At 40.3% G+C, this 26,667-nt stretch overlaps 1 protein-coding gene and 1 pseudogene across 2 annotated transcripts in view; one reads left to right on the forward strand and one right to left on the reverse strand.

The window, feature by feature from the left end:
- The window catches only part of SGCG (sarcoglycan, gamma (35kDa dystrophin-associated glycoprotein)), a 152,015-nt gene that overhangs the window by 40,900 nt on the left and 84,448 nt on the right, over window positions 1-26,667 (reverse strand). For both annotated transcript variants that reach the window (XM_005883134.2, XM_014530749.1), the window contains exons 5-6: window positions 25,037-25,156; window positions 8,524-8,596 (exon numbers count right to left, since the gene is read on the reverse strand). In XM_005883134.2, coding sequence (XP_005883196.1) covers window positions 8,524-8,596; window positions 25,037-25,156 — 193 coding nt within the window. The remainder of the gene's footprint in view (window positions 1-8,523; window positions 8,597-25,036; window positions 25,157-26,667) is intronic.
- LOC102262158 lies at window positions 8,988-9,475 on the forward strand (annotated as a pseudogene).

The raw sequence follows: 26,667 nt of genomic DNA on the forward strand, positions 1-26,667 counted from the left end.
TTTTCTCCATATATATATATATATATATATATATATATATTTCCTTTTTCTTCCCTTTTCTTCTTTTTCTTTCCTTTCTTACCATTTTTTCTCTCCTCAATATCATTTGTGCTCTCTTTTCTCTCCCCTAATTCTCTTTTCTCTGGTGGTCACTTATATTAGCATTATTGGTGTTGTTAGTACATTCGTGTTTTGTTCCCTTTGTGTCATGTCTTATCAAGTTGAATTTTGTCCTGTTTGGTCAGTGTGGTAGAGAGAAAGTCACATAACCAGACACCCGGAGAGGAGACTCCATCCACAAATGGGTCAATAACACTCCAAACCCAACTACAGAGGCAGGAAGATGGCGGCCTGGAGGATATAAGTGAGGGAGAGAGTGTGAGTGAGGGAGCAAAAGGGGAGTGTGTGGACATGTGGTGTGTGTGTGTGTGTGTGTGTGTGTGTGTACATGAGTGAGGGACAGTTAGATCCCACAGGACCTTCAGGGGCTGGTGAACTGGGCTCTCTTAGCCAGGCAGCCTCTGCTACCATTGCAAATAATCCCAGGGTGGCCAAATGTACCACAGATGCCATGCCATCTTGAATGGGAGAGCTGTTGTTACTGGGAATCTAGCCTTACCTCCACCCAGGGTGCCCTCAGACACCACCCAGGACTCTACACCCACCCCTGCCAGGGACCTGCTGCCTCGGATGCAGTCTCACAGACACTGATACTCCAGCCACCCTGGCCACAGGCTCCTGTGAGTTCCAAAGCACGCTCCCCTCGTGCTGGCCCAACACATTACCCCAGGGTGTGGCGACCACAGGAGCAATAGCCACATGAGCAGCCTGCCCCCAACTGAGGAGCAGCAGCTGTGTGAGCAGCCCACCCCCGTCCGAGGAGCAGCAGCCACACGCAGCCACCCTGTCCAAGAAGCAGCAGCTGCATGAGCAATGATCAGCTCGCCCCCAGCAGCTGGAGAAGCAACTACTGCTGTGAACAGCTGTGAGAGCAGTGCCCACACAAGGATTCTCCGCCAACTGAGGAGCAGCTGCTGCTGTGACCACCTGAGAAGCAGCCGCCACCCAAGTAGTCGCTGTTGCCTGTGGAGCAGCCACCACATGACTCAACACTTAGATCTTTCAGCAGGAGAAAAAATGGGTGACAAAGAAACCCCCCAAAGGAAAGAAGAGAAATCACCAGAAAAGGAGCTAAGTGAAAAGGAAGCATGCAATATGCCAGAAAAAGAACTCAGAATAAGGGTCAGACAATTCATAAACCAGATGTATGAAAAGAATCAACAATTTATGTAAGAATCAAGAGGAAATAAAGAGTGATATAGCTCCAATAAGAAACACTATGGAAACTTTCAACAGTACACTAGGAGAAGCGGATGATCAATTTAGTATATTAGATGACAGGGCAGCAAAACACCCAAATTGAACTGCAATTGGAGAAAAAAATTAAGAGACAGGAGGAGAGCCTAAGGGAGCTTTGAGAAACATGAAACAAAGCAACATACAAAAAATAGGAGTTCCAGAAGAACAAGAAGAGGAACAAGGGTTATAAAACCTATTTGAAGAAGTAATGTCAGAAAACTTTCCTGATTTGGGGAATAAAAAAGTCACACAAGCACAAGGAGTTCCAAACAAAATGAATCCAAAAAGACCCATACCAAAACACGTCATAATTATGATGGCAAACGTTAACAACAAAGAGAGAATCTTAAAGGCTGCAAGAGAGAGACAGAAAGTTGTGTACAAGGAATCTCCCATTAGATTATCAAATGATTTCTCAAAAGAAACACATCAGGCAAAAAAGTAATGGAAGAAAGTTCACAAAATTATGCAAAGCAAGGGACTGAACCCAAGAATACTCTATTCAATCATTCAAAATTGAAGGGGAAATAAGGCATTTCACAGAAAAAAAAAAAAGCTAAGGGAGTTTGTTACTACTAAGCCCGCATGCAAGAAATGCTAAAGGAACTGGTGTAAAAAGAAGAAATAAAAAGGGAAGAAAGAATACAGGCATAAAAAATAAAAATGGCGATAAACAAGTACCTATCAATAATAACTTTAAACGTAAACTGACTAAATGCTCCAATCAAAAGACATTGAGTGGCTGAATGGATAATAAAACATGAGCCAGCTATATGCTGTCTATAAGACCCCCACTTCAGAACAAGGGACTCAAAAGTGAAGGGATGGAAAAATATCGTTCAGCCAAATGGAAATGAGAAAAAAGCTGGGGTAGCAATATTATATCTGACAAAATAGACATCAAGGTGAAGGCCATAAAAAGAGATAAGGAAGGCCACTTCATAATCCTAAAGGGACTAATACAACAAGAGGATATAACCCTGGTAAACATAAATGCACCCAATGCAAGAGCACCCAAATACATAAAAGAACTCCTGGAAGATATCAAGGGAGAGATTGACCACAATACAATCATAGTAGGGAACTTTAATACACCACTGACATCACTGGATAAATCCTCTAGACAAAAAATCAGCAAATAAACAGCAATCCTAAATGACTCACTAGATCAGATGGACTTAATTGAAATTTTCAGAACATTTCACCCCAAAGCCACGGAATACATGTTCTTCTCAAGTGCACATGGGACATTTTCAAAGATAGACCACATATTGGGGCACAGGAAAAGATTCTCCAAATCCAAGAAGATGGAAATCATATCAAGCATCATCTCAGACCACAATGGCATAATATTAGAAATAAACTACAATAAAAACAATCAAAAAAATTCAAACTCTTGGAAGGTAAATAGCGTGCTATTAAACAATGATTGGGTTACCAAAGAGATCAAAGAAGAAATAAAAAATATCCTGGAAACAAATGACAATGAAAACACAACAATCCAAAATTTATGGGACACAGTGAAAGCAGTCCTGAAAGGAAAATTTATAGCTCTCTACAGGCCTACCTCAAAAAAACAAGAAAAACTGGTAATAAATTATCTAACTCTACAACTTAAAATATTAGAAAGAGAGCAAAAAGCAAAGCCCAGAGTGAGCAGAAGGAAGAAGATAATAAATATCAGAGTGGAAATGAATGACATAGAGACAAAAACAAAACAATACAAAAGATCAATGAAACCAAGAGCTGGTTCTTAGAAAGGATAAACAAGATTGATGAACCTCTAGCCAGGCTCACCAAGAAGCAAAGAGAGAGGACCCAAATAAACAAAATCAGAAATGATAGAGGCGAAATAGCAATAGACCCCACAGAAATACAAATGATTATTAAAAAATACTATGGACAACTCTACTCCAACAAACTAGACAACCTGGAGGAAATGGACAAATTCCTAGAAAAATACAACATTCCAAAACTCAATCAGGAAGAATCTAAAAATCTCAATAGGCCAATAACTATGGAAGAAATTGAAGCAGTCATCAAAAAGCTTCCAGCAAACAAAAGCCCAGGACCAAGGGATCTCAATACCAGATATCAAGCTATATTACAAAGCCATTGTTCTCAAAACTGCCTGGTACTGGCACAAGAACAGCCATATAAACCAATGGAATCAGATAAAAAACCCAGAAATTGACCCAAACTATACTCAATTAATATTTGACAAAGGAAGCAAGAGGATACAACTGAGTCAAGACAGTCTCTTCAATAAATGGTTCTGGGAAAATAAGCAGATACATGCAAAAAATGAAACTAGACCACCAACTTGGGCAAAAACTACAACAATTTCACCTAAGAAAAGGAACAAGATAGGGATGCCAACTTTCACCATTCCTGTTCGACAGAATACTGGAAGTGTTAGCTATAGCAATTAGACAAGATATAGAAATAAAAGGTATCCAAATTGGAAAAGAAGAAGTAAAACTGTCATTATTCTTAGATGACATGATACTGTACATAGAAAACCCCAAAGACTCCATTAAAACACTACTAGGCTTAATAAATGAATTTGGCAATGTAGCAGGATACAAAATTAACACCCAGAAATATATGGCATTTTAATACACCAATAATGAACTCAAAGAAAGAGAAACTAAAAAAAAAAACAATCCCATTTACCATCGCACCAAAAAAATTAAGATACCTAGGAATAAACTTAACTAAAGAGGTAAAAGACCTGTACTCAGAAAACTACAGGACACTGAAAAAAGAGATAGAGGAAGACATAAACCGATGGGAGAACATACTATGTTCATGGATAGGTAGAATCAACATCATTAAAATGTCCATACCCCAAAACAGTTTTAAGTAGAGAAGCCCTATAGCCTCAGAGGCCAACCCCAAAACACTGCCACCCAGAGGCTGAGCCACAAACTGACTCTTAGGTGAACACAAATTAAGGCAGTCTGGATCACAAATACGGCCTGCTTTAAAATCAGGACTGTGATTTACAACACGGAGGAACAGTGTATCACAGGGAAATTCAACACTCTCCTAAATACCTGGCAGGACTAAGCAGATCCAAGCAACAGCAGCCTCCTGATCACCACACCCTCTGTCTGAGGAACAGCAGCTGTACGTGAAGCCTCCCCCCACCAGCCAGAAGAGCCACCACAGCTGTGAACAACACCCACCAGAGGAGCTGCTGCCAACTGAGGAGCAGCTGCTACCGCAACCACCCAAGGAGCAACCACAGCCCAAGGAGCCACTGCCACCCAGGGAGCAGCCACTGAACGACTCAACATCTAGATATGTCAGTGAGATCAAACATGGGTAGGCAAAGAAACCCCCAAAGGAAAGAAAAGGAGGACTCGCCAGAAAAGCAGCTAAGTGAGACAGAGGCATGCAACATGACAGAAAAAGAATTCAGAATAAGGGTCCTAGCGTGCATAAACCGGATGGAGGAAAAAATCAACTACTTATGCAAGAAGCAAGAAGAAACAGATGAAAAAATCAATAACTTATGCAAGACCCAAGAAGAAATGAAGAGCGATATAGCTGCAATAAAAAACACCATTGAAAGCATCAACAGTAGACTAGGAGAAGCGGAGGACCGAATTAGTGAATTAGAAGACAAGGAAGCAAAACACACCCAAACTGTACTGCAATTGGAGAAAAAAATTAAAAGACAGGAGGAGAGCCTAAGGGAGCTTTGGGACAACATGAAACGAAACAACATACGAATAATAGGGGTGCCAGAACAACAGAAAGATGAACAAGGATTAGAAAACCTACTCGAAGAAATAATATCAGAAAACTTCCCTGAGGTGGGGAAGAAAAAAGTCACACAAGCACAGAGAGTCCCAAACAAGGTGAACCCGAAAAGACCCACACCAAGACACATCATAATTACCATGGCAAATGTTCAGGACAAAGAGAGAATCTTACAGGCTGCAAGAGAGAGACGGAAAGTTACATACAAGGGATCTCCCATTAGATTATCAAATGATTTCTCAACAGAAACACATCAGGCCAGAAAAGAATGGACAGAAATTTACAAAGTGATGCAAAGCAAAGGACTGAACCCAAGAATACTCTATCCAGCAAGGCTATCATTCAAAATTGAAGGGGAAATAAGAAGCTTCACAGACAAAAAAAGGCTAAGGGAGTTTATCACCACCAAGCCAGCAATGCAAGAAATGCTAAAGGGACTGGTGTAAAAAGAAGGAATAAAAAGCTCAGAAAGAAAACAGCCACACAAAAAAAGAAATGGCTACAAACAAGTACCTTTCAATAATAACTTTAAACGTAAACGGACTAAATGCTCCAACCAAAAGACATCGAGTGGCTGAATGGATAAAAAAACATGACCCATACATCTGCTGTCTACAAGAGACCCACCTCATTAGAAGGGACTCACACAGACTGAAAGTGAAGGGATGGAAAAATATCTTTCAGGCAAATGGAAAGGAAAAGAAAGCTGGGGTAGCAATACTTATATCAGACAAAATAGACCTCAAAGTGAAGGCCATAACAAGAGATAAGGAAGGCCACTTCATAATACTAAAGGGATCAATACAACAAGAAGATATAACCCTGGTAAACATATATGCACCCAATGCAGGAGCACCCAAATACATAAAAAAACTCCTGGAAGATATCAAAGGAGAGATCGACAACAATACAATCATAGTAGGGGACTTTAATACACCACTGACATCACTGGATAAGTCCTCTAGACAAACAATCAGCAGAGAAACAGCAATCCTAAATGACTCACTAGATCAGATGGACTTAATAGACATCTTCAGAACACTTCACCCCAAAGCCGCGGAATATACATTCTACTCAAGTGCTCATGGGACAGATTCAAAAATAGACCACATATTGGGTCACAAGCAAAGTCTCCCCAAATTCAAGAAGATTGAAATCATAAAAAGCATCTTCTCAGACCACGATGGCATAATATTAGAAATAAACTACAATAAAAACAACCCAAAATACTCAAACACTTGGAAGCTGAATAGCATGTTATTAAATATTGATTGGGTTACCAATGAGATCAAAGAAGAAATTAAAAACATCCTGGAAACTAATGACAATGAAAACACAACAATCCAAAACCTATGGGACACAATGAAAGCAGTCCTGAGAGGGAAGTTTATAGCTCTACAGGCCTATCTCAAAAAACAAGAAAAAATGGTAGTAAATCATCTAACTCTTCAACTCAAAGAATTAGAAAGAGAGCAACAAGAAAACCCCAGAGTGAGCAGAAGGAAGGAGATAATAAAGATTAGAGCAGAAATAAATGACATAGAGACCAAAAAAACAATACAGAAAATCAATGAAACCAAGAGCTGGTTCTTTGAAAGGATAAACAAGATCGACAAACCTCTAGCCAGGCTCACCAAGAAGCAAAGAGAGAGAACCCAAATAAACAAAATCAGAAACGATAGAGGCGAAATAACAACAGACCCCACAGAAATACAAATGATTGTTAAAAAATACTATGGACAGCTCTACTCCAACAAACTAGACAACCTGGAGGAAATGGACAAATTCCTAGAAAAATACAACATTCCAGCACTCAATCAGGAAGAATCTAAAAATCTCAATAGGCCAATAACTATGGAAGAAATTGAAGCAGTCATCAAAAAGCTTCCAGCAAACAAAAGCCCAGGACCAGACGGCTTCACAGGGGAGTTTTACCAAACATTCAAGGAAGAACTAAAACCTATCCTCCTCAGACTACTACAAAAAATTCAAGAGGAAGGAACACTTCCAAGCTCATTCTATGAAGCCAGCATCACCCTAATACCAAAACCAGGTAAAGACAACACAATGAAAGAGAATTACAGGCCAATATCCCTCATGAACATAGATGCCAAAATCCTCAACAAAATCTTAGCAAATCGGATCCAGCAGTACATCAGAAAGATCATACACCATGACCAAGTAGGATTTATTCCAGGGATGCAAGGATGGTACAATATCCGCAAATCAATAAACGTGATACATCACATAAACAAATTGAAAGAAAAAAACCACATGGTCATATCAATTGATGCAGAAAAAGCATTTGACAAAATCCAACACCCATTTTTGATAAAAACTCTCAGCAAGGTGGGAGTAGAAGGATCATACCTCAACATAATAAAAGCCATATATGACAGGCCCACAGCCAACATCATACTCAATGGACAAAAACTAACACCATTTCCCCTAAGAACAGGAACAAGACAAGGATGCCCACTCTCACCACTCCTGTTCAACATAGTCCTGGAAGTATTAGCCATTGCAATTAGACAAGAAGAAGAAATAAAAGGCATCCAAATTGGAAAAGAGGAAGTAAAACTGTCCTTATTTGCAGACGACATGATATTATACATACAAAACCCTAGAGACTCCATCAAAAAACTACTAGACTTAATACATGAATTTGGCAATGTAGCAGGATACAAAATTAACCCCAAGAAATCTGAGGCATTTCTATACACCAACAGTGAACTTTCAGAAAGAGAGATTATAAAAACAATCCCATTTACCATCGCACCAAAAAAATTAAGCTACCTAGGAATAAACTTAACTAAAGAGGTAAAAGACCTCTACTCAGAAAACTACAGGACGTTGAAAAAAGAGATAGAGGAAGACATAAACAGATGGAAGAACATACCGTGTTCATGGATTGGTAGAATCAACATCATTAAAATGTCCATACTACCCAAAGCAATCTATAAATTCAACGCACTTCCCATTAAAATACCAACGGCATACTTCACAGATCTAGAATCACTTGTGGAATATAATGAACACCATAAACTGATGAACAAAAATAGATCCATAAACAGAGAAGCATCAGACTGTCAAACCTCAGAGGGAAGGCAAGGGAGAATGGGGAGAAGGGGGAGACATCAATCAAAAGGTTTGTATGCATACATATAAGCATAGCCAATGAACACATACACTAGGGGTGTGTTGGCAGGAGTCGGGGTGGGGGAAGGGCAATGGGAGGATAAGGACACATATGTAATACCTTAATCAATAAAGAAAAAAACTAGCAGTGGAAAAAAAATCAATCTGATTACAAGTGCAAAAATATTATTCTAGCACTTATCCAGGTGTCTTCTATAGATGAGTAGTACATTTATATTTGAACAAAGTTTTTACCTCAGCTCCTGAAATGGGTCGGCTCTTATGAGGGGTGTTTCCACTGAATGTTCAAAAAGAGCCCCTTCAGGCCCTAAACAAAAAACAAAGATACATCATCTTACAAAAGTAAAATTAGTGATACATCAAACAATAAATATTTAGACTATATAGAAAAGCACAAGTAGGTTCTGATCTTTGTTGCTGAATTTGTGCAGATGTTTGAATTGCAGGAAAAAAGAATAGGCATGCCCTGGCTGGTTGGCTCAATTGGTTGGAACATTTCCCCATACAAGGAAAGGTTTCGGGTTTGATTCCTATCAGGACACACACATAGGTTGTGGTTTTGATCCCCAGTTGGGATACCTATAAGAAACAACAAATCAGTCTCTCTCTCTCTCTCTCTCTCTCTCTCTCCCCCTTCCTTCCTCTCTCTAAAATCAGTAAAAACATATCCTCCAAGACCTTGAACCTTCAGGAGCAAGATGGTGAGTGTGTGGAGGCTGAGTGTCCTCTGCGGTGCCCAAGGAGACCAAGCTCTCTTCCTCTGAACCCCAGGGGTCAGACTTGCTCAAATCTCAGCATTTCTCCAGGACCAACCTACCCCAGGATGGTGTGGAATACAGCACATTCACCTGTCACCCAGCTGCCATTCTGGTTCCAAGGCTGCGTCTCTCCACTGGACTGGTGAGAGGGTTGTCAGTGTTTTGCTCCTGGGCCTACTTCCAGCTGTGTTTTTGGATCCTTCCTTTGTGATGGAGTACTCCCTGGCTGCGGTCCTTGCTCTCCATGGTCATGGGGCCTCGGAGAAGTTGTTACTGAGTATGTTCAAAAGGATGCATTGCAAAAAGCTCCCAAGGCAGGCCTTTTGATACTCTCGGCTTTCACCTTTGCTGGACTTTGTTATTTCAACTATCACTATGTGGGCATCAGCAAAGCTGTTGCCATGCTGTGGAAGCTCTGTCCTTCTTGACTTAATACCTGGAAAATTGTACACCTCTTTGCCTCTGCTCTGTCATGCCATTCATCTCACAATAAGGAGAAAATAACAGAGAAGTCCACTAGTGAGATAAACCTCTTCTAATCACCTGGCTAGTTTTAGAATTTAATCTGTGAGGAAAAGGTTTGAGAGGAATTATATCCAAGAAATTGTGAGATTGAGTTCCACATGCTGGCAAATAAATGAGGCTGTCCTCTAGCTTCTCACGAGATTCACAATGTAACTGAACTTTATATAAGAGCTTTCGCATTTTAATTTACCAAACTCTTAAAGGGAATCCAGCTTTATTACTATCAATACCTAATCAAACATCTATATTTGCCTTGGGAGTTATGGAGAAAGGGAAAAACTATTAATTTATAAATAAATACTACATCAACTTAGCCAGTACTTAATGTTTGAAAACTTCCCCCCTTTGTTCAGTTAATACCAGTCACTGATGGTTATATGTTTTTGAGAAATTTTAAAGTTAGGAAACGCTGATATTTCACATTACTAATTTCTAAATCCTGGGAAAAAGAGCCTGAAGAACTTCTAAGTATAGAGAAGTTCCATGCAGGGAAGAAGTACCCATGTAGAGGTATCAAAATATTATACATTGTAAACTGAGACTTACTCCTCAAATGTGTTCATTTTACTTGTCCCAAAATAATATCCACAAATATAAAACTTTAAATAATAAATTGTTATTTTTCCCACTGTGAGAATCTTTAATGTGAAATGTATTCTATGAAAATATAGGTGTTTTTTTTTTAAATTCTGTAATAAAAAAAAAACACCAAAAAAAATATCCTTCAGTGTGGATTAAAAAATAGGCACAGTTAACTGCTCTCTTGCTTTTCCAAGGATACCACAATTTCAGTAAGTTCCTATAGAAATATGATTGTAAAGCAATTCAAAATATGCAGGCTTATTATTATTATTTTAATCCTCACCCCAGGATATGTTTATTGATTTTAGAAAGAAAAGGGAGAGGAAGAGAAAGAGAAACATCTATGTGAGAGAGAAACATTGATCGGTTGCCTCATGTATGCATCCCGACCAGGAATCAAACTTGCAACACAGGTATGTGCTCTGACCAGGAATCAAACCCACAACCTGTCAGTGTTCAGGAAAATGCTCCAATTAACTAAGCCACCTGGCCAGGGCTGCGGGCTTATTTTAAATGTAGGAAGCAATATAAGCCCTCAAATTGAAAAAGAATTACAGTTGAAAACTGCATGTCTCTATCTTTTAGGTAATAGTCATTTGACTCATTCTCTAGATTTTATGTGTAAAAATTGTGTCTTGTGTCATTTGTTTCTTAAAGCACATCAGGAAATTAGAGAAAAATCAACATTTTTAAATATTGAAAATTGACTTTCTAATTTCTAGGAGTCAGTATCTTCCCTTTTGTTTCACTAGTCTGAGAATCAAATTATACACAAGACACGATGTCAGTGGAGGTGAAGAGATGCAAAGATGACAGTGACATGTTCTTTGATATACCTAATTGGTTTAATATTCAGAACTTTACAGGGCAGGTGAGATTATTTTACTGAGGAGAAAACTGAGGAACAGAAAGGTTAATTAAGTTTCCTAAAGTTACACAGCAAAGGGCAGGTCTGTGATTTGAATTCAAAACCCACACTTTTAATCTATATGCTATAGGGTTTATCATACATAATTAACAAATACTATATAATAGAAAGTAATGTGCCAATAGGAGTGTGCAACTAAGTTATTTTGGGTGTCATCAGCAGGGGAACATTACTTTAAGGCAGCCAGGAAGACTTTCTATAATAAAATGCAGTTAGCCTGAACCTTAAAATAAATAGACATTTATAACTATATGGAGGTGATGGACAATAATTTTCAAGGAAAGCAGTAGTGCAGGAGCAGGAAAATGTGACCAGTGTATAGGAATGAATAATAATCCAGTTATTAGAAAAATAAAGAATTCAACATGGAAATACAAATTTTTCTTTCATATTATATTTAAAACTAGAGGCCTGGTGCACAAATTTGTGCACGGGTGGGGTCCCTCTGGGTGGCCTGCAGGGATCGGGCCAAAACCCACAGTCCAATTCCGCCTGCAGCTCCTACCTGCTGCTCCTGCTCATCCTGGCCCCACTGTGCCTGCCTCGGGCTCACGCCCAATCAGTCCTGATCAGGAGACTGCCGCAGTAGTGCTCACCAGTCATGAGCCCTATGTCTGGTGCCCTCCCAAGGGGAGTGGTCTGCAGGATTGGGCTGAAACCGGCTCTCCGACATCCCCTGAGGGGTTCTGGATTGTGAGAGGGCAGGGGCCAGGCTGAGGGACCCCACCAGGGCACAATCAGGCCAGGGAGGGACTGCAGGAGGGCTCTTGGGCATGTGTGGCCCATCTCACTCAGTCCCATCAGCCGGACCCCAGCAGCAAGCTAATCTACCTGTCAGAGCATCTGCCCCCTGGTGGTCAGTACACAGTGAGCGGTTGAGCAGCCTTAGCATATCATTAGCATATTACGCTTTGATTGGTTGTTTGGTTGTTCTGCCATTCAGTCTATTTGCATATTACCCTTTTATTATATAGGATATTTCTCTTTAATATTGTGGGCATACACACAGATTTAAGTAGCATCGCTTTGCCTATACATACTCATCATGATTTACCTAAGTCCCTGTGCCTTTCCTGAACTATACCTCATTCTTTGGTTTCGCCCCTGGCTTAGACCCTACCCCTATTTTAGGGTCTGTCCCTGGTTTAGGTCCCACTCCAGACTTAGGGTCTGCAGCTGCAAAAAACTTGTTCCTCTCCCTCTTAGTCCCAAAAAGAGCTCAGCAGATATTTTCACATTGTGCAGAATTTCCTCTTTAGGGAATACTGAAAATAATTAAAATGTTTATTTTTTAATTTAATCATGCACTAGTTTTGATACTTACCATTGAAAACCTGGTGAAAAGTTTCCCAGACACCAAGTTGAGCAAAGGTCTTGTCAGCAGTCTTTCCTGATTTAACAGTTCACAACATCCTCACATTTTCTCCACAACAATACTACCTGTATTAGTTTTGTCATTATAATTACTGCTTCTCTAGTAATTTTGTTTAAATATAAAGACATAACAAATGCACACATTCTCATTCAAGAAATAAAAGTATGTGGCAAATAAGTAAAATATAATTAAATTAGCAAAAAATTAAAATTCAAAATAACAAATCAGATTTGGTAACATGATCAACACAAAAACTGTAATCAACTGAAATAAAGGGACACAAAGGTGAAGGTTAACATTGTATGAAAATAATGTTATAATTCATACAAATTATATTCGGATGAGAATATAATACAACACATTCCTTAAAATACCACCTAAATGCCCGGCTGGCATGGCTCAGTGGTTGACTGTCAACCTATGAATCAGGAGGGCATGGTTCAATTCCCAGTCAGGGCACATGCCAGGTTGCAGGTTCGATCCCTGTGTGGGGCATGCAGAAGGCAGCCGATCAATGATTCTCTCATGATTGGTGTTTCTATCTCTCTCTCCCTCTCCCTTCCTCTCTGAAATAAAAAATAAATACCACCTAAGCAAACCTCAATGATAATGGTGACCATTATGTAAAGCACCCTTTCTAAAGCAAGGTAGAAACTACAACGTATTTTGATTGAAATTTTTATTTTTATTTTAACACAGCTTCAATTCTTTTTCCTCTAAGAAGTGTAATTATTCTAATAGTGCAAATGGGGCTATTTACAAGAAAATATAACTCCATAATTAGATTTAAATGCATGCCAATTACCTTCTAATATGACCAGAGTCAATGATAGAGTGCCCCGTAAAGACAATGTACTGTTAGCAGACATAAAGTCTACAAACTTATATGCATTATCTTCTAATAAGAGGAGCAATTTCTCTATCATTGAAATTGTAATGCCCAAATTATATGAACTTGATTATATCATTACTCTAGCCTCAAAGTAAATATGCCTTAGAACTCATTTACATATAATAAAATAGATATTTTCTAAATGGTTTCATAAAATATTTCTCAGTAAATGATTGTTGATCTTCAATTAATTATATTTTCTTTATGTTTTTACTCATACTTAATATCCCCAACCAAGACTATATATAAAAATATAAGGGATGTAACATCTGCTCCCTTTGAGAAATAGAGCATATTATTTGAAATTATATAAATTATAGGAAGGGGAAAAATTCCACTATAAAATGTTGTCACATAAATCATGTAGTAAAATGACCTTGTCTAATATGACCCTGTATAAATATTATATATACAAGAAAGTGTGATAAAACAGACCAAAAAAGCCCAGGCTTATAATATTAACATTTTTAAAGAATATATCACTAAGATCAGACATGGTAAATGGTGTCGTCATTTCTACTATCAGTAGTATTTGAATGACACCATTCTTTTCTGGATCCTACAACAATTTATGATGAATGATATCCATGTGAGGAACTTTAGTCAGATTTTGGTACAAGATGGATTGAAATAGTGGTGAAGCAGTTGAAAAGTTCATGGGGCAGAGCCCAGAAATAATGGAGGCATGGACAGAGCCCAAAAACTGGAGGGGAAATTGTTCCAAGTTGCTCCATTCTTTCTAACATACTGCTACCCCTGGATTCTTCCGTTACAGAAATGCACAGAGTTCAATATTAATTCCTCTGTTCAAACAATGGATAATATATACCCAGACATATATTAGATTTTTGTATTTACACTGATAACTATTTATTAAGATTAATTCCACGTATCCATTGAGTATTTATAAACTGAAATGGTCATTTTAAATAGGGAAAAAAAATCTGTTGCTCCCCTTTACAGTCAAACTTCTATACAATGTCTGTACTGCCTCCTATTCTATTCACTCTGCCACCACTACAAACTGTCCTTTGCTTAAAACTCCAATAAAAATGCTCTTATTAATATAATAATGACCTCCATGATAATAAATCCAAGGGCCTTACCTTTCCTGGATCTCAAATTCTGGGAACACAGTGTCTGTCTTGGTACTAGGAAAAAGGCCATTGTGACATCCCTCCCACCACATTGTCAACAACTCTCTGTTGGTGGCTGCTCTCCCTTTACATGGGCTCTAATGCTGTCATCTCTCAGAGTTCACTTGATTGATGATGTCCTCATGTACATCTCTATTCTAGATTGCTGTTCTGAACAATAGGTACCTCACTTATCCAACAGCAGGCTTGATATATTCACTTGGCTCTTTCACAGATATCTTCAATTTATATATCTAAAACATTAACTGTCAGTTCTCTCTGCTTTACAAATGTATTCTTCTCCTCCTCAGTCATCTCCATTATCCAGAGAGTAATGACATCATCCAGATACAAATATAATCTTTTCATCTTTGATTCCCTCCCTGGATGCCTGACACCCATTTGATTTGTGTCTCTATATGTTAATTCTTAGTGTGGAGTCATTAGCTTCCGTCTATGACCATTAGGCCAGGTCAACATCATTTATTGCCTGTACTATATCTCCATTGGATCTCACTGCTCCCATTCTTTCCTCCAAACAATATATTCTCCCTTGCAATAGTCATATTGATCTTGAAATGTATAACAAGCCAAGGAGTATATGTTCCAAACAATCCAATGTCTTGCCTTTGCCCCTAAAACAAATTCTAGTTTCTTATAGTGGCCTACAAGTCCCTGAATAATCTGGTCTCTTTGTATCTCCTGTTACAGCAGGCTTATTTCAGACTCAAATTTAATAAGATTAAAAGATAAAAATTATGAAATAATATGACCCAGAAAAACCCAAAGAGAACAATTATCAAAATGAATATGAATGTCTTAAACTCCTCACTAAAAATCAAAGTTTATTAGATTGAGTTAAAAAATAAATTATAGTTAACTGCCACTTATAAGAGCAATGCAAGTAATTTAATATGAGGTGAATTTTGTCTGGAAGGTTAACTTAAAGAGGCCAGATCACCAAAGGCCATCAAGGTTCTCTTGCTAGAAGTCATTGCACAGGGAAGTGATACTTGGAATTGATGGAACTATTTTGCAACTAAAAGGGGAATGTCAACATATTTGAATAGAAGCAAGGCTGGAGTGAAATATTACAGGACCCCCGGCCTTGCCGCGTGGAGCCGCAGGACCCACCTCCACGCTGTGCACACAGCATCAAGCCCCTGTCCACACGCATGTGCACTCAGCCCTGCCCACTGGCATGCGCCCCCTGCGCACGCAACCTCCTGGTGATCACTCATTGCAGCGTGAGTGTGTCACAGCGTGAGGGCATGACGACCACATAGGCTTTTATTAATAGGATTATGTCCTTATAGTTTAAGCCATTTTTAATTTGGTCTTTCATTCCTTTCAGCTGAAAGATTTTTAACTGATGGACCAGGCCATCAACTGTCCATAGAGCTGCATCAAAAAGTGGTCAGAGATGCATGTGCTGGATATATAGCTTAAATGGTATGGTGACTTATACTAGTAAGCACCTTCTAGATATTTGCCTTCTTGTCTTTTTAAGGTACCTGGACTTATCATCTTTGTTTATGTTTATGTCTTCAGTTGTTAAATTCTATTCTCCAGCTCCTTTTTTGTCAATGGCTTTGAGGGTCATTTAAGCATTTCTACACCATCACTTTTCACTTTATATAATCCTGCTTAGCTTGACAGAGAGGTAAAAATAAATAGACCGCCTTATCCCTAGATCTTGTTTTCTTCATTAGTGATAAGAAAATGGATCCTATTACAGGATCCTATTTCTCTTACCAAATATTGGGGAATGGACCCAGCCTAGCAAATAATTGCCAAGGAACTAAAATACATTTGGGGCAGCCAAACTAACAATTTATCATCTGCCAGAAGTGAGTCCTGGCAATGAAATATAATTTTTTTAAGATGACATTCAGATGCTATTTCAATAATGTGTTCTGTAACTGGGGTTAGTAAAACAGGCATGCTAATTTTAGTTACTTGGTGACCAAGTCTATTTATAGGGAGGAAAATGAGACTGCTTAAAAGCCTAGGTCAATTTCTAAATTGGTCAAATTTTTTAATCTCCATAATTTTGATTTAAAAATTATTCTTCAGTTTCCCAGTTAACTAAAGTCTATATAAAAGCTGCTTAAGAGTTAGAGATTTCATCTTATTCTTTGAGTACTTAAGACAAAGGTAATGGCAAGAAAACACTTCTTTATCTGAGTCAAGATCAGAATTTAGTGCAAGTCAGAAGTTTGGGGTGTACCACTTTAAAGAAAGAGCCACTTCATTTCTCCCCTTAGATTTCAGGTTTGGGACAGTTGTGCATGTAACCAGAAGGGAGAAAAGTAAAGAAAAGCATTTAATTCTCTTTCCCATTTCTCAGAGTGAAGCTGTCTGTCTGTCTCTTCTCTTATCACTTTTCTTTCCTTGTTTGATCCAATAAACTCCAAAGGCTACTTAGAGTCAGTCTATTTAAAAAGGAACCAAGCTTCTACAGTTAGTGGCGGAGAAAAGCTTTAGTTGGAATTTACTTTGAAAAATTAAAGTTTATCATATGTAATACTTTAATTAATAAGGAATTTTAAAAATAATAATATTGTAATTGCTATGTACAGGCTGGGGGGGGTACTTAAAATATCAGGGGGACCACTCTGTAAAGTATATGATTGTCTAACCACTATGTTGTACAACTGAAATTAATACAGAATAATATTGAATGTGAACTATAATTGAAAAAAAATTGGAAAATTGTATGTTATATGTTTTTCATCACAATTAAAAAAATAAAATAAAAAAAGAAAAATTAAAGTTTATGAAAAAATTTAAAAAATATATATTTTTATTGATTTCAGGGAGGAAGGGAGAGGGAGAGAATGATAGAAACATCAATGATGAGAATCATTGATCAGCTGCCTCCTGCATGGCCCCCACTGGAGATCGAGCCTGCAACCTGGGCATGTATGTGCCCTTGACCGGAATCAAACCTGGGACCCTTCAGTCCACCAGCTGATGCTCTATCCACTGAGCCAAACCAGCTAGGGTTGAAAATATTCTTATTGTATTTCATATTTCACAGAACTTAGTCATCATTGTAACAAGTACAAAATCATCTAAATATATATAAAAAGCCACCAACTGTAACGGCCATAACTACCATAACAACTGGTCGCTATGACGCCCACTGTGGCCAATGAACCGGCTCAATCAGGGGGTAGAGCCAGCCAGCCAACCTCATGGTGCCTCCCCTCTGCTGGCCTGCCCCTGATTGGACTCTCCCACCCCGATCAAGAATGGGCCAGCCAAATGTCCCCTCCCATCCCCCCGGCCAGCCCTGCCCTTGATCAGCCTGCCCCACCACAATAGGCCCGCATCCCCTCTCCCGACTGGCCCACCCCTGATCGCACCAGCCCACCCCAATAGGGGGAGGGCCCAGCTGGCCAACCTCCCACAGCCCCTCTCTCCTCCCCAGCCCCACCCCAGATTGGCTCCCCCACCCTGATCAGGGGCAGGGCCAGTCGGCCAACCACCTGTGGACCCTCCCCCCAGCCAGCTCTGCTCCCAATAGGTCCCCCTACTCTGATCAGGGGCAGGGCTGGCCTGCCAACCACCCATGGCCCCTCCCCCAGGCTGCTGGCCCTTGATTGCCCCCCCCACCCCATTCAGGGGCGGGGCCCACTGGTCAATCACCTGCGGCCCCTCCCCCCAGCTGGCCTGGCCCCAATTGATCGAGGTGGGCTGGTGGCCAACCTCCCGCCATCTCCTCCTCCCGACAGGCCTGACCCCGATCCGCCAATTGGGGCCAGGCCAGCCGGACCCCACCCATGCACAAATTCATGCACTGGGCCTCTAGTCCTATATAATAAAAGCCTAATATGCAAATCAACCAAATGGTGGAATGACCAGTTGCTATGACATGCACTGACCACCAGAAGGAAGATGCTCAATTCAGAGGCTTCCCTCAGCCTGCAGGACCCAGGCCAGCCAAGGTGGGTGCCAGCAGGGGCCCCCCAATCACCCTGCCAGTTGCCCCACAGATTGGCCCTGATTGCTGGCCAGGCCTAGGGACCCTACCCATGCACAAATTCATGCACTGGGCCTCTAGTCCTATATAATAAAAGCCTAATATGCAAATCAACCAAATGGTGGAATGACCGGTTGCTATGACATGCACTGACCACCAGAAGGAAGATGCTCAATTCAGGGGCTTCCCTCAGCCTGCAGGCCCCAGGCCAGCCAAGGTGGGTGCCAGCAGGGGCCCCCCAATCACCCTGCCAGTTGCCCCACAGATTGGCCCTGATTGCTGGCCAGGCCTAGGGACCCTACCTGTGCACGAATTTCATGCACTGAGCCTCTAGTATGAAATGAAGAATCAAGTTTTGTTTATGGTGCAATTTTTCCAACACAGTTGAAATTGTGTAATGGCTGTATTAGTTTTCTATTTCTATGACAAACTCAGCAGCTTAAAATGATAGTCATTTGTTAGCTTACACTTCTGTAGGTCAGAAGTCCTGCCCAGTGGGTTTTTTTAGTGTTTATGCTTGGGTTTCATAAAGCCAAAATCCAGTTGTCAACCAGGCAGGACTCTTTCTGGAGGCTCTGGACAAGAATCTGTGTCCAAGCTTAGTCAGGTTGCTGGCAAGGCACAATTCCTCATGGTTTTGTGGCAGAGGTCCCGTTTTCTTGCTGTCAGACAAGGGCCTCTCTAAGCTTCTAGAAGCCACCAAATTCCTATCACATGGCCCCCTTCATCTTCATATAACAACAGAGCAACAAATCCTTCTTGCACTTTCAATTTCTCTGACTTTCCCTTCTACTACCAGCCAAAGAAAACTCTGTTATAGAGATCTCTTGATATTAGATTAGGCCCACTAAGATAATCTCCCCTTTGCATATAAATAATGTAATCATTAGAATTATATCTCATCATATTTACAAATTCCATCTAGATGCGGAGATGAGGGAATTTTACAAGGGCAAAGGTCTCTGGGGGTCATCTTTAGAATTCTGCCTATCACAGTGGTACAATATGACATTATTCACCTAATATCTAACATTTTCAATAAAGCCATAAGAATAGTCAAATTGAAGGAATTATCAGTCTTCCCAAGGGTGAATATTTTAATCTTATGATAGTAAAATTATTGATCTTTTAAGTACCTATCAGGTCATCATTTTTGTTCATTTTCACTTCTGCAGTTGCTGGCAAGTCTGACTTTTCAGGTCTTCTTTTGTTACTGGGTTTGTTGGAGAGTCCAGTATTTCTACATCATTTTGACTCTAAAAACCCTGCTCCTTTGACAAGATTTGAAATTTAATTTCACAATCAATTGTATTTGCTTTATTTGATTCTGTACAATATCATCCAGTCAATAAGAGATCACTGGGTAAAGATGCTTGAAGGGGTCCTGTGAAACACTAAAGGGCAAAAGACTCACTCAAGGTCTACACTCACCTACTTTCTAAGACCAGCTCAAATTTATCTTTCCTGGAGAAACCTTCTCTGAACTACTCTTGTCTCTCCCTCACTCTCTGACACCAACTGATCCCTTTCTTCAGGCTCTTTCTGTAGCCCCTGGCCCAAACATCTATTATAGTCTTTAGCAGACTGTGTCTAACAAATTAATGTTTTACATATCAGCTGAAATATACACATCACCTAAAAGGGAACATGTCTTATTTTGTGCTATAGATATTTAGCTTACTAACACATTGTAAACATTAAATACTAGTAAATGTTAATAAATTCTAGAGAAATAGTATAGGTTTAAGGTAGACCAGTGGTTTTCAACTAGAGATGATTTTACCTCTTCCCCCATACCATCAAAAAATAACTTTTGGCAATGCATGGAGCCATTTTTGTTGTCACAACTCATGAGGGAGTGGGGAGGAATGCTACTGGACCTATGGATAAAGGTCAGGGATGCTGCTAAATGTCCTGCACTGCTCCCTGCTCACACCAAAAATATTCCTCAGCCCATAATGTTAACAGTGTTAAGGTTGAGCTCTGGTCAGGTGACTCATTTGGTTGGAGCCAACATCTGGTACACCAAAAAGTTTGCGGGTTCGATCCCCATTTGGGGCATGTACGAGAGGCAACCAATCGATATTTCTCTCTATATATCTCTATCTCTATCGCTATCTCTATATTTCTCCCTTCTCTCTCTAAAAATCAATAAACATATCCTTGGGTGAGGATTTTAAAAATCCACAGTGTTATGGTTGAGAAAACCTGAACTAGATAATATATATGGATCCGTGGATAGTGAAAAAACAAGGAAAGAAGTCAGAATTGTGGGATTTCTTGCATTTCTTTGATCATAAGTTGGAAAACTAACAAGAGTTAAATTCTGGGTCAGAATTGTACTGTTCATGCACTCAACACTCAATGGTATAAATGACAAGGAAAATAGTATATACCAGTAGTAGTTTCAGATGCAGTATATTTGATCTGATTAGTTTTACTGGAGTGAAGAGGAGTTTGGAAGAATTTTGTGTTTGAGACAAAAATAAATACATAAATAAACCTATGAAAGAGAATAAGAATATGACATCTTTAAAAAAGGATAACTTAAATGTATGTGCTACATAGTGTGTCTATATGTAGCTTCTCCCACTGACTCTGGTCAAATTAGTGTAGGACAGAGGTTCTCAGCATGTGGTCCTTGGCACTACAGCATCAGCTAAGAAAGGCAAAATCTCATGTCCCATTTCAGACCTACTGAATCAGAAACTCTTGGGTTGAAGCCCAGCAATACATATTTTAACAAGCCCTCCAGGTAATTCTGGTATATGCATGTAGGTAATAAATAACTGCTTATTGATTTTTCTCACCAGTTCTACTAATTGATGCCATGGCTTGGAAGGAGTGCTGGGCTGGGAAAAAGTTCACTTCACTGATGTCTTATATAGGATGGCTTGGGTTTGAAGCAACCTAAACTGTTTCTTTGGCTATTTGTCCTACATATTTTATTACCCTCAGTGCAATAATACTCTACTAAGACTTTTGCTGTCCTTTGCATACATTAATCCACTTAATCCAGCAACACTAGTACAGTTGACATTATAAATCCACTTTTAAAAGTGAGAAACAACCAAAGCAGATTAAGTAATTTGCCTGTGGTCATGCAGCAAGTAATTGTTCAGATGGGACTAGACAGCGGTTCTCAACCTGTGCATCATGACCCCTTTGGCAGTCGAATGACCCTTTCACAGGGGTCGCCTAAGACCATCCTGCATATCAGATATTTACATTATGATTCATAACAGTAGCAACATTACAGTTATGAAGTAGCAACGAAAATAATTTTATGGTTGGGTCACAACATGAGGAACTGTATTTAAAGGGCCAGAAGGTTGAGAACCACTGGACTAGAAGCTCGATCTTCAAAGCCAATATTCTCTGTACTGTGCAAGAGTGATTTCTGATAACCAAGACACTTGGGAAACCTGGCTTTTTTTTTTTTTAACTAGGTAATACTCAATTTCCTTTCATTAGATTTCTTAGTGTCTTTTATTTTAGTAAGAAAAAGACCCTACTGCCTTGTAGTATGCTGCAACATAGGTTATGTTTTATAGTTTGTTTTGTTAGGAATTATATATGACACAAAACTTCATGTTAGAGTTGAGTGTATTGCTTTTTCTTTTTTTGAGTCAGGGAACATTATTTCTTATTTTCATTTATGAGTATTGGTAACAATATATGAGAGAATAAAATTGATATTGGTTTTCATAATAGTATATAAAAGTATCAGGATGCCCTGAATGGATGGCTACCCTGTATGCTAAAAAAGTTTTGGGTTCAATTCCCTGAAAGGACACATACCTAGGTTACTGGTTTGATCCCCAGTCAGGGAGGATGCAAGAGGCAACCAATGTCTCTCTCTCTCTCTCTCTTTCTCTCTCTCTCTCTCTCTCTCTCTCTCTCTCTCCCCCCCCCGCAGGACTCTCCTGGCTCCACCTCCCTGGCCACGTGGGCAGGGTCTCGGCAGCTCAGAGGAGCTGAGGGGAAAGGTGTCACCCGGCTGGTATGAGGTTCAGGGGTTCCAGAAACCCGACTCAGAACCCAGTGGCTGCACCAGACCCCACAGGGCAGTGGTGCCAGGAGCTGTGGCAGGAGCCTCTGGAAGGCTGGTGGAAACGCAGGTGAGTGGGCTCCCGATTCTGCAGGTCTGGGGTGCGGCCAAGACCTTGCTTAGTGATGCTGCTGGTTCAGGCACCACCCTGAGGTCCGAGGTTCCACTGGGATCCCTCCCCACCCTGCTCGGCCTCCTGGTGAAGCTCTCACCTCTGCTACCAGCCTCCCCAGGTCCCGTCCCACCTCCTCACCCCCTGTGCCTGGGCCTGTGCTCCCCTGCCCTCCCAGGCCTGAGGCCTCCAGGCCTCCCAGCCACTCCCCCGGCTGCAGCCCCGCCTGCTCTGCAGTGACCGAGGACACTGAGAGCAGGTGTCTCCTGCTCACCCTGTGAAGCCCCCAGGCACCCCGTCCTTACACGGGGAGGGTGCAGTGCCCCCAGGGTTTCAGCCAGCCTCCCACTCCCACCCCAGACGTCTGGCCCCTGGGGGTCACCAGTGGCGGGCTCTGGTCTCCAGGAAGAGCAACGGGGCGATGGAAACCAACCTTTCCCACCTTCTGGCTCAGGCCTGTGAAGACGATGTCACCGAAGGCATCCGTCGGCATCTCCTGGACGTGCTTTTTGGGGTCCCACTCGTTGCCCTGGAAGGCCTGGGGCCTGATGGCCTCCTCCAAGTGCTGCTCGCGGGTGTAGCCGCACTCACACACCACCTTCCTGCAGAGACGCCACGGTCAGCACGGGCCCCGGGGTGCCCCCTGCTCCCCGCTGAGGGTGTCAGAGGGAGCCCAGCGGAGAGCCAGGACTCACCCCCACCAGCAGCCAGAGGCCCCAGCCATGGCCACAGTGTTCGTGCTGGCCACGCGGGGCAGTAAGGAGGCACCCCTGCCCCACCCGGCCAATTACACCTTGTTCCACGACAAGTCTACAAATTTTCTAGATTCCTTCTCTCTGATTGTTAACAAATGACCTAAAGGACTAGACACAGATGAGACCAAAAGAAAGAAAGTCTAAAACCTGAGCCGGATGATACAGGGAGAGACTGCTGGACCAGGAGACACAAGACAGATGTCTTGACACTTGCTAAGCGTGTGATCTTATCAGTGGTCGGCAAACTCATTAGTCAACAGAGCCAAATATCAACAGTACAACGATTGAAATTTCTTTTGAGAGCCAAATTTTTTAAACTTAAACTATATAGGTAGGTACACTGTTATTAACTTAATTAGGGTACTCCTAAGGCTTAGGAAGAGCCACACTCAAGGGGCCAAAGAGCCGCATGTGGCTCGCGAGCCGCAGTTTGCCGACCACGGACGTAGGCTTCTATTAGTATAAATAAGGAACCCAAGTACCCCACATAATGGGAATAAAAGAGACTTGGAAGAAGGTTGTTTTGCAAAAGTCATGGTTAATATTGTGCAGATGATAGAGAAATTTATGATAAGCTTTTGGGTTACACCAGTGGAGAAAGATAAAGAGTAACAATGTGGTGGAAGGAAAGAGTGGGTAAAGATTTGTGAGGAGTATTTCATTCTTCTATGAGAATACCAAAGAATTTCCAAAGAAATGCCATGAAGAAAAGTCAACAAATTCAAATTACTTTTTTCTTATTTGCCTGAAAGAGTAAATGTGCCCAAAGTATAATTTGCTTTTGCAGATGTGTACTCCATGGGATATTGTTTGTTTTTCTCAAGAGTTGCTACAGATGAATGGATAAAGAAGATGTGATGTAGAATACTATTCAGCCTTTAAAAAGAAGAAAATCTTGCCATTTGCAACAACATAGCTGGATCTTGAGGCCATTATGCTAAGTGAAATGTCGGACAGAGAAAGACAAATACATTATGATCTCACTTATATGTGGAATCTAAACAAGCAAACAAAAAACCTGAATATGGCCCTAACCGGTTTGGCTCAGTGGATAGAGCGTCAGCCTGCAGACTCAAGGGTCCCAGGTTCGATTCCGGTCAAGGACATGTACCTTGGTTGTGGGCACATCCCCAGTGGGGGGTGTGCAGGAGGCAGCTGATCGATGTTTCTCTCTCATTGATGTTTCTAACTCTCTACCCCTCTCCCTTCCTCTCTGTAAAAAAATCAATAAAATATATTTTAAAAAAAACAAACAAACAAAAAACCCCTGAATATGTAGATACAGAGAACAGATTGGTGGTTCTAAGAGGGAAGGGAGTGTGGGATGGCAAAATGGGTGAAGAAAATAAAAAGATACTAAATTCCAGCTATAAATTAAAGTCATGAGATGTAATCTATACCATAGTTCTATAGTCAATGATACTGTATTGTATGTTTGAAAGTTGTTTTTTAGTAAATTTTAGAAGTTCTCATCATAAGAAAAAATTTATAAGTATGTGTGGTGATGAATATTAACTAAACTTTTTGTGGTGATCATTTCACATTATATACAAAGACGGAATCATTATGTTGCACACCTGAAACTAATTTAATTTACATGCCAATTATATCTCAATTAAAATAAAATAAAAAAGCTAGTACATACCGGTTACTCGAAGTCTGTCTGTACCAACCACAACTTCGCTTTCATCAACAGTAAACAGTGATTTGCCTTCTTTGGAACTGATCTGAAACTGTTGACTCTGGACTTCTACCATTTTGGGACCTGAAGGGTTAATTGGAACAGTATTATAAAGAGTTTACTACATGCAGTGTCATGATCTCTATTTTTACACATTTCATCTCATCCAGCAATAGCAAATTACTAAATATTTAGAATTTTTTAACCAATAGTTTTTATTTTATTTTATGAGTTTTTAAGTTCTAAGCCTAAAGCTATTATATTGTTAAAATTAATTCCTGTCAAACCTGTGCTAATATTTATCAAATATATGTATTCATAAATTATTTAAAAGTTAATTTTTAGGTTTTTTGAAATCTGCCAAAAACAATTTAATTCTGCCACTCATATTATTTAAAATCTGCATTCTTTTGAGTATTAACCAAATAAGAATTTTATATTATGAAATGTGAGATTTATGAAAGACAATCTTATAAATGGCTCACTTTAATGGCGAAAATGACTCACACTCAGATTATCTTCTCTGCCCTTATCCTCAGAAGAGGTCCTCACCTCTTATTCCATGGTAAAAACAGACATCACCATGGAAGAACTCCCTCAAATTTCTGCCCTTACCAAATGCATTTTTGTCTTCTTCACTCCTTCTTTCTTTTTATTTCAGTGACAAAGGCATCACTTTCTCCTCCAAGTTTAATTCCTTCACATGTGCTTTAGACCCATTGCCTTTCAGATCATTACTGTATTCAGCAAACATTTAACCAGTGCTATTATGGGACAGGCACCTCATGGAGTGAATAAGATCCTATACTCATCATTTTATTTCATAATTTCACTTCGTACTTTCAATTTTTCTAACCCTGGCAGCATCATGGATTAATCTTTCTAAAACACAGCTCTCACCATTTGCTTACAGAATTACAAGTGTTCCCTAGTTCTTTTGCATGTTAGCTTTATATTCTTATCTAGAAAAGTAAATTTATTGAGAAAATGAATAGCTTATAGTTTTTGTGAATGTGTCCCTGTGTTCCTCATTAAAGTTGATGGATACCTGCTAGAAATTAAATAGAAGCTTTTCAATTAATATGTGAATCCATTTTGGACATGGTCACCAATGTATTTTTATATTATTTTATTAATTTGTACCTCAAAACCCTTCACTGATCCTTCATTTAAGAGTGTGTGTGTTTGGATAGAGAAACCAAGATGGCGGCATAGGTAAACACCTGAAATTGCTGTCTCGCACAACCACTTCAAAAATACAACTAAAAGACAAAACAGACATCATCCAGAACCACAGGAAGGCTGGCTGAGTGGAAATTCTACAACTAGAAGGAAAGAGAAAAGCACACTGAGACTCAGAGGAGGTGCAGAAGTCCAGTGCGGAGGTACAGAGGCGCGTGGAAAGGGCTGGCAACTGAGGATTCGGTTGTCTTTTTCAATCGGGAGGGAGACACATGCTCCCGCTCTCAACTCCAGTTCCGGGCTAGTCTCTGGGGACCCAGACTCATACGGGGAGAAACTGGACTGTCTGGCAGCAGGCGGAACTCGAGGGCGGCTTTCTCTCAGAGGTGCTTGCAGTGATTACCACGGGACAC

Source organism: Myotis brandtii, unplaced genomic scaffold, assembly GCF_000412655.1.
Source record: "Myotis brandtii unplaced genomic scaffold, ASM41265v1 scaffold77, whole genome shotgun sequence".
In the NCBI taxonomy this organism is placed as follows: Eukaryota; Metazoa; Chordata; class Mammalia; order Chiroptera; family Vespertilionidae; genus Myotis; species Myotis brandtii.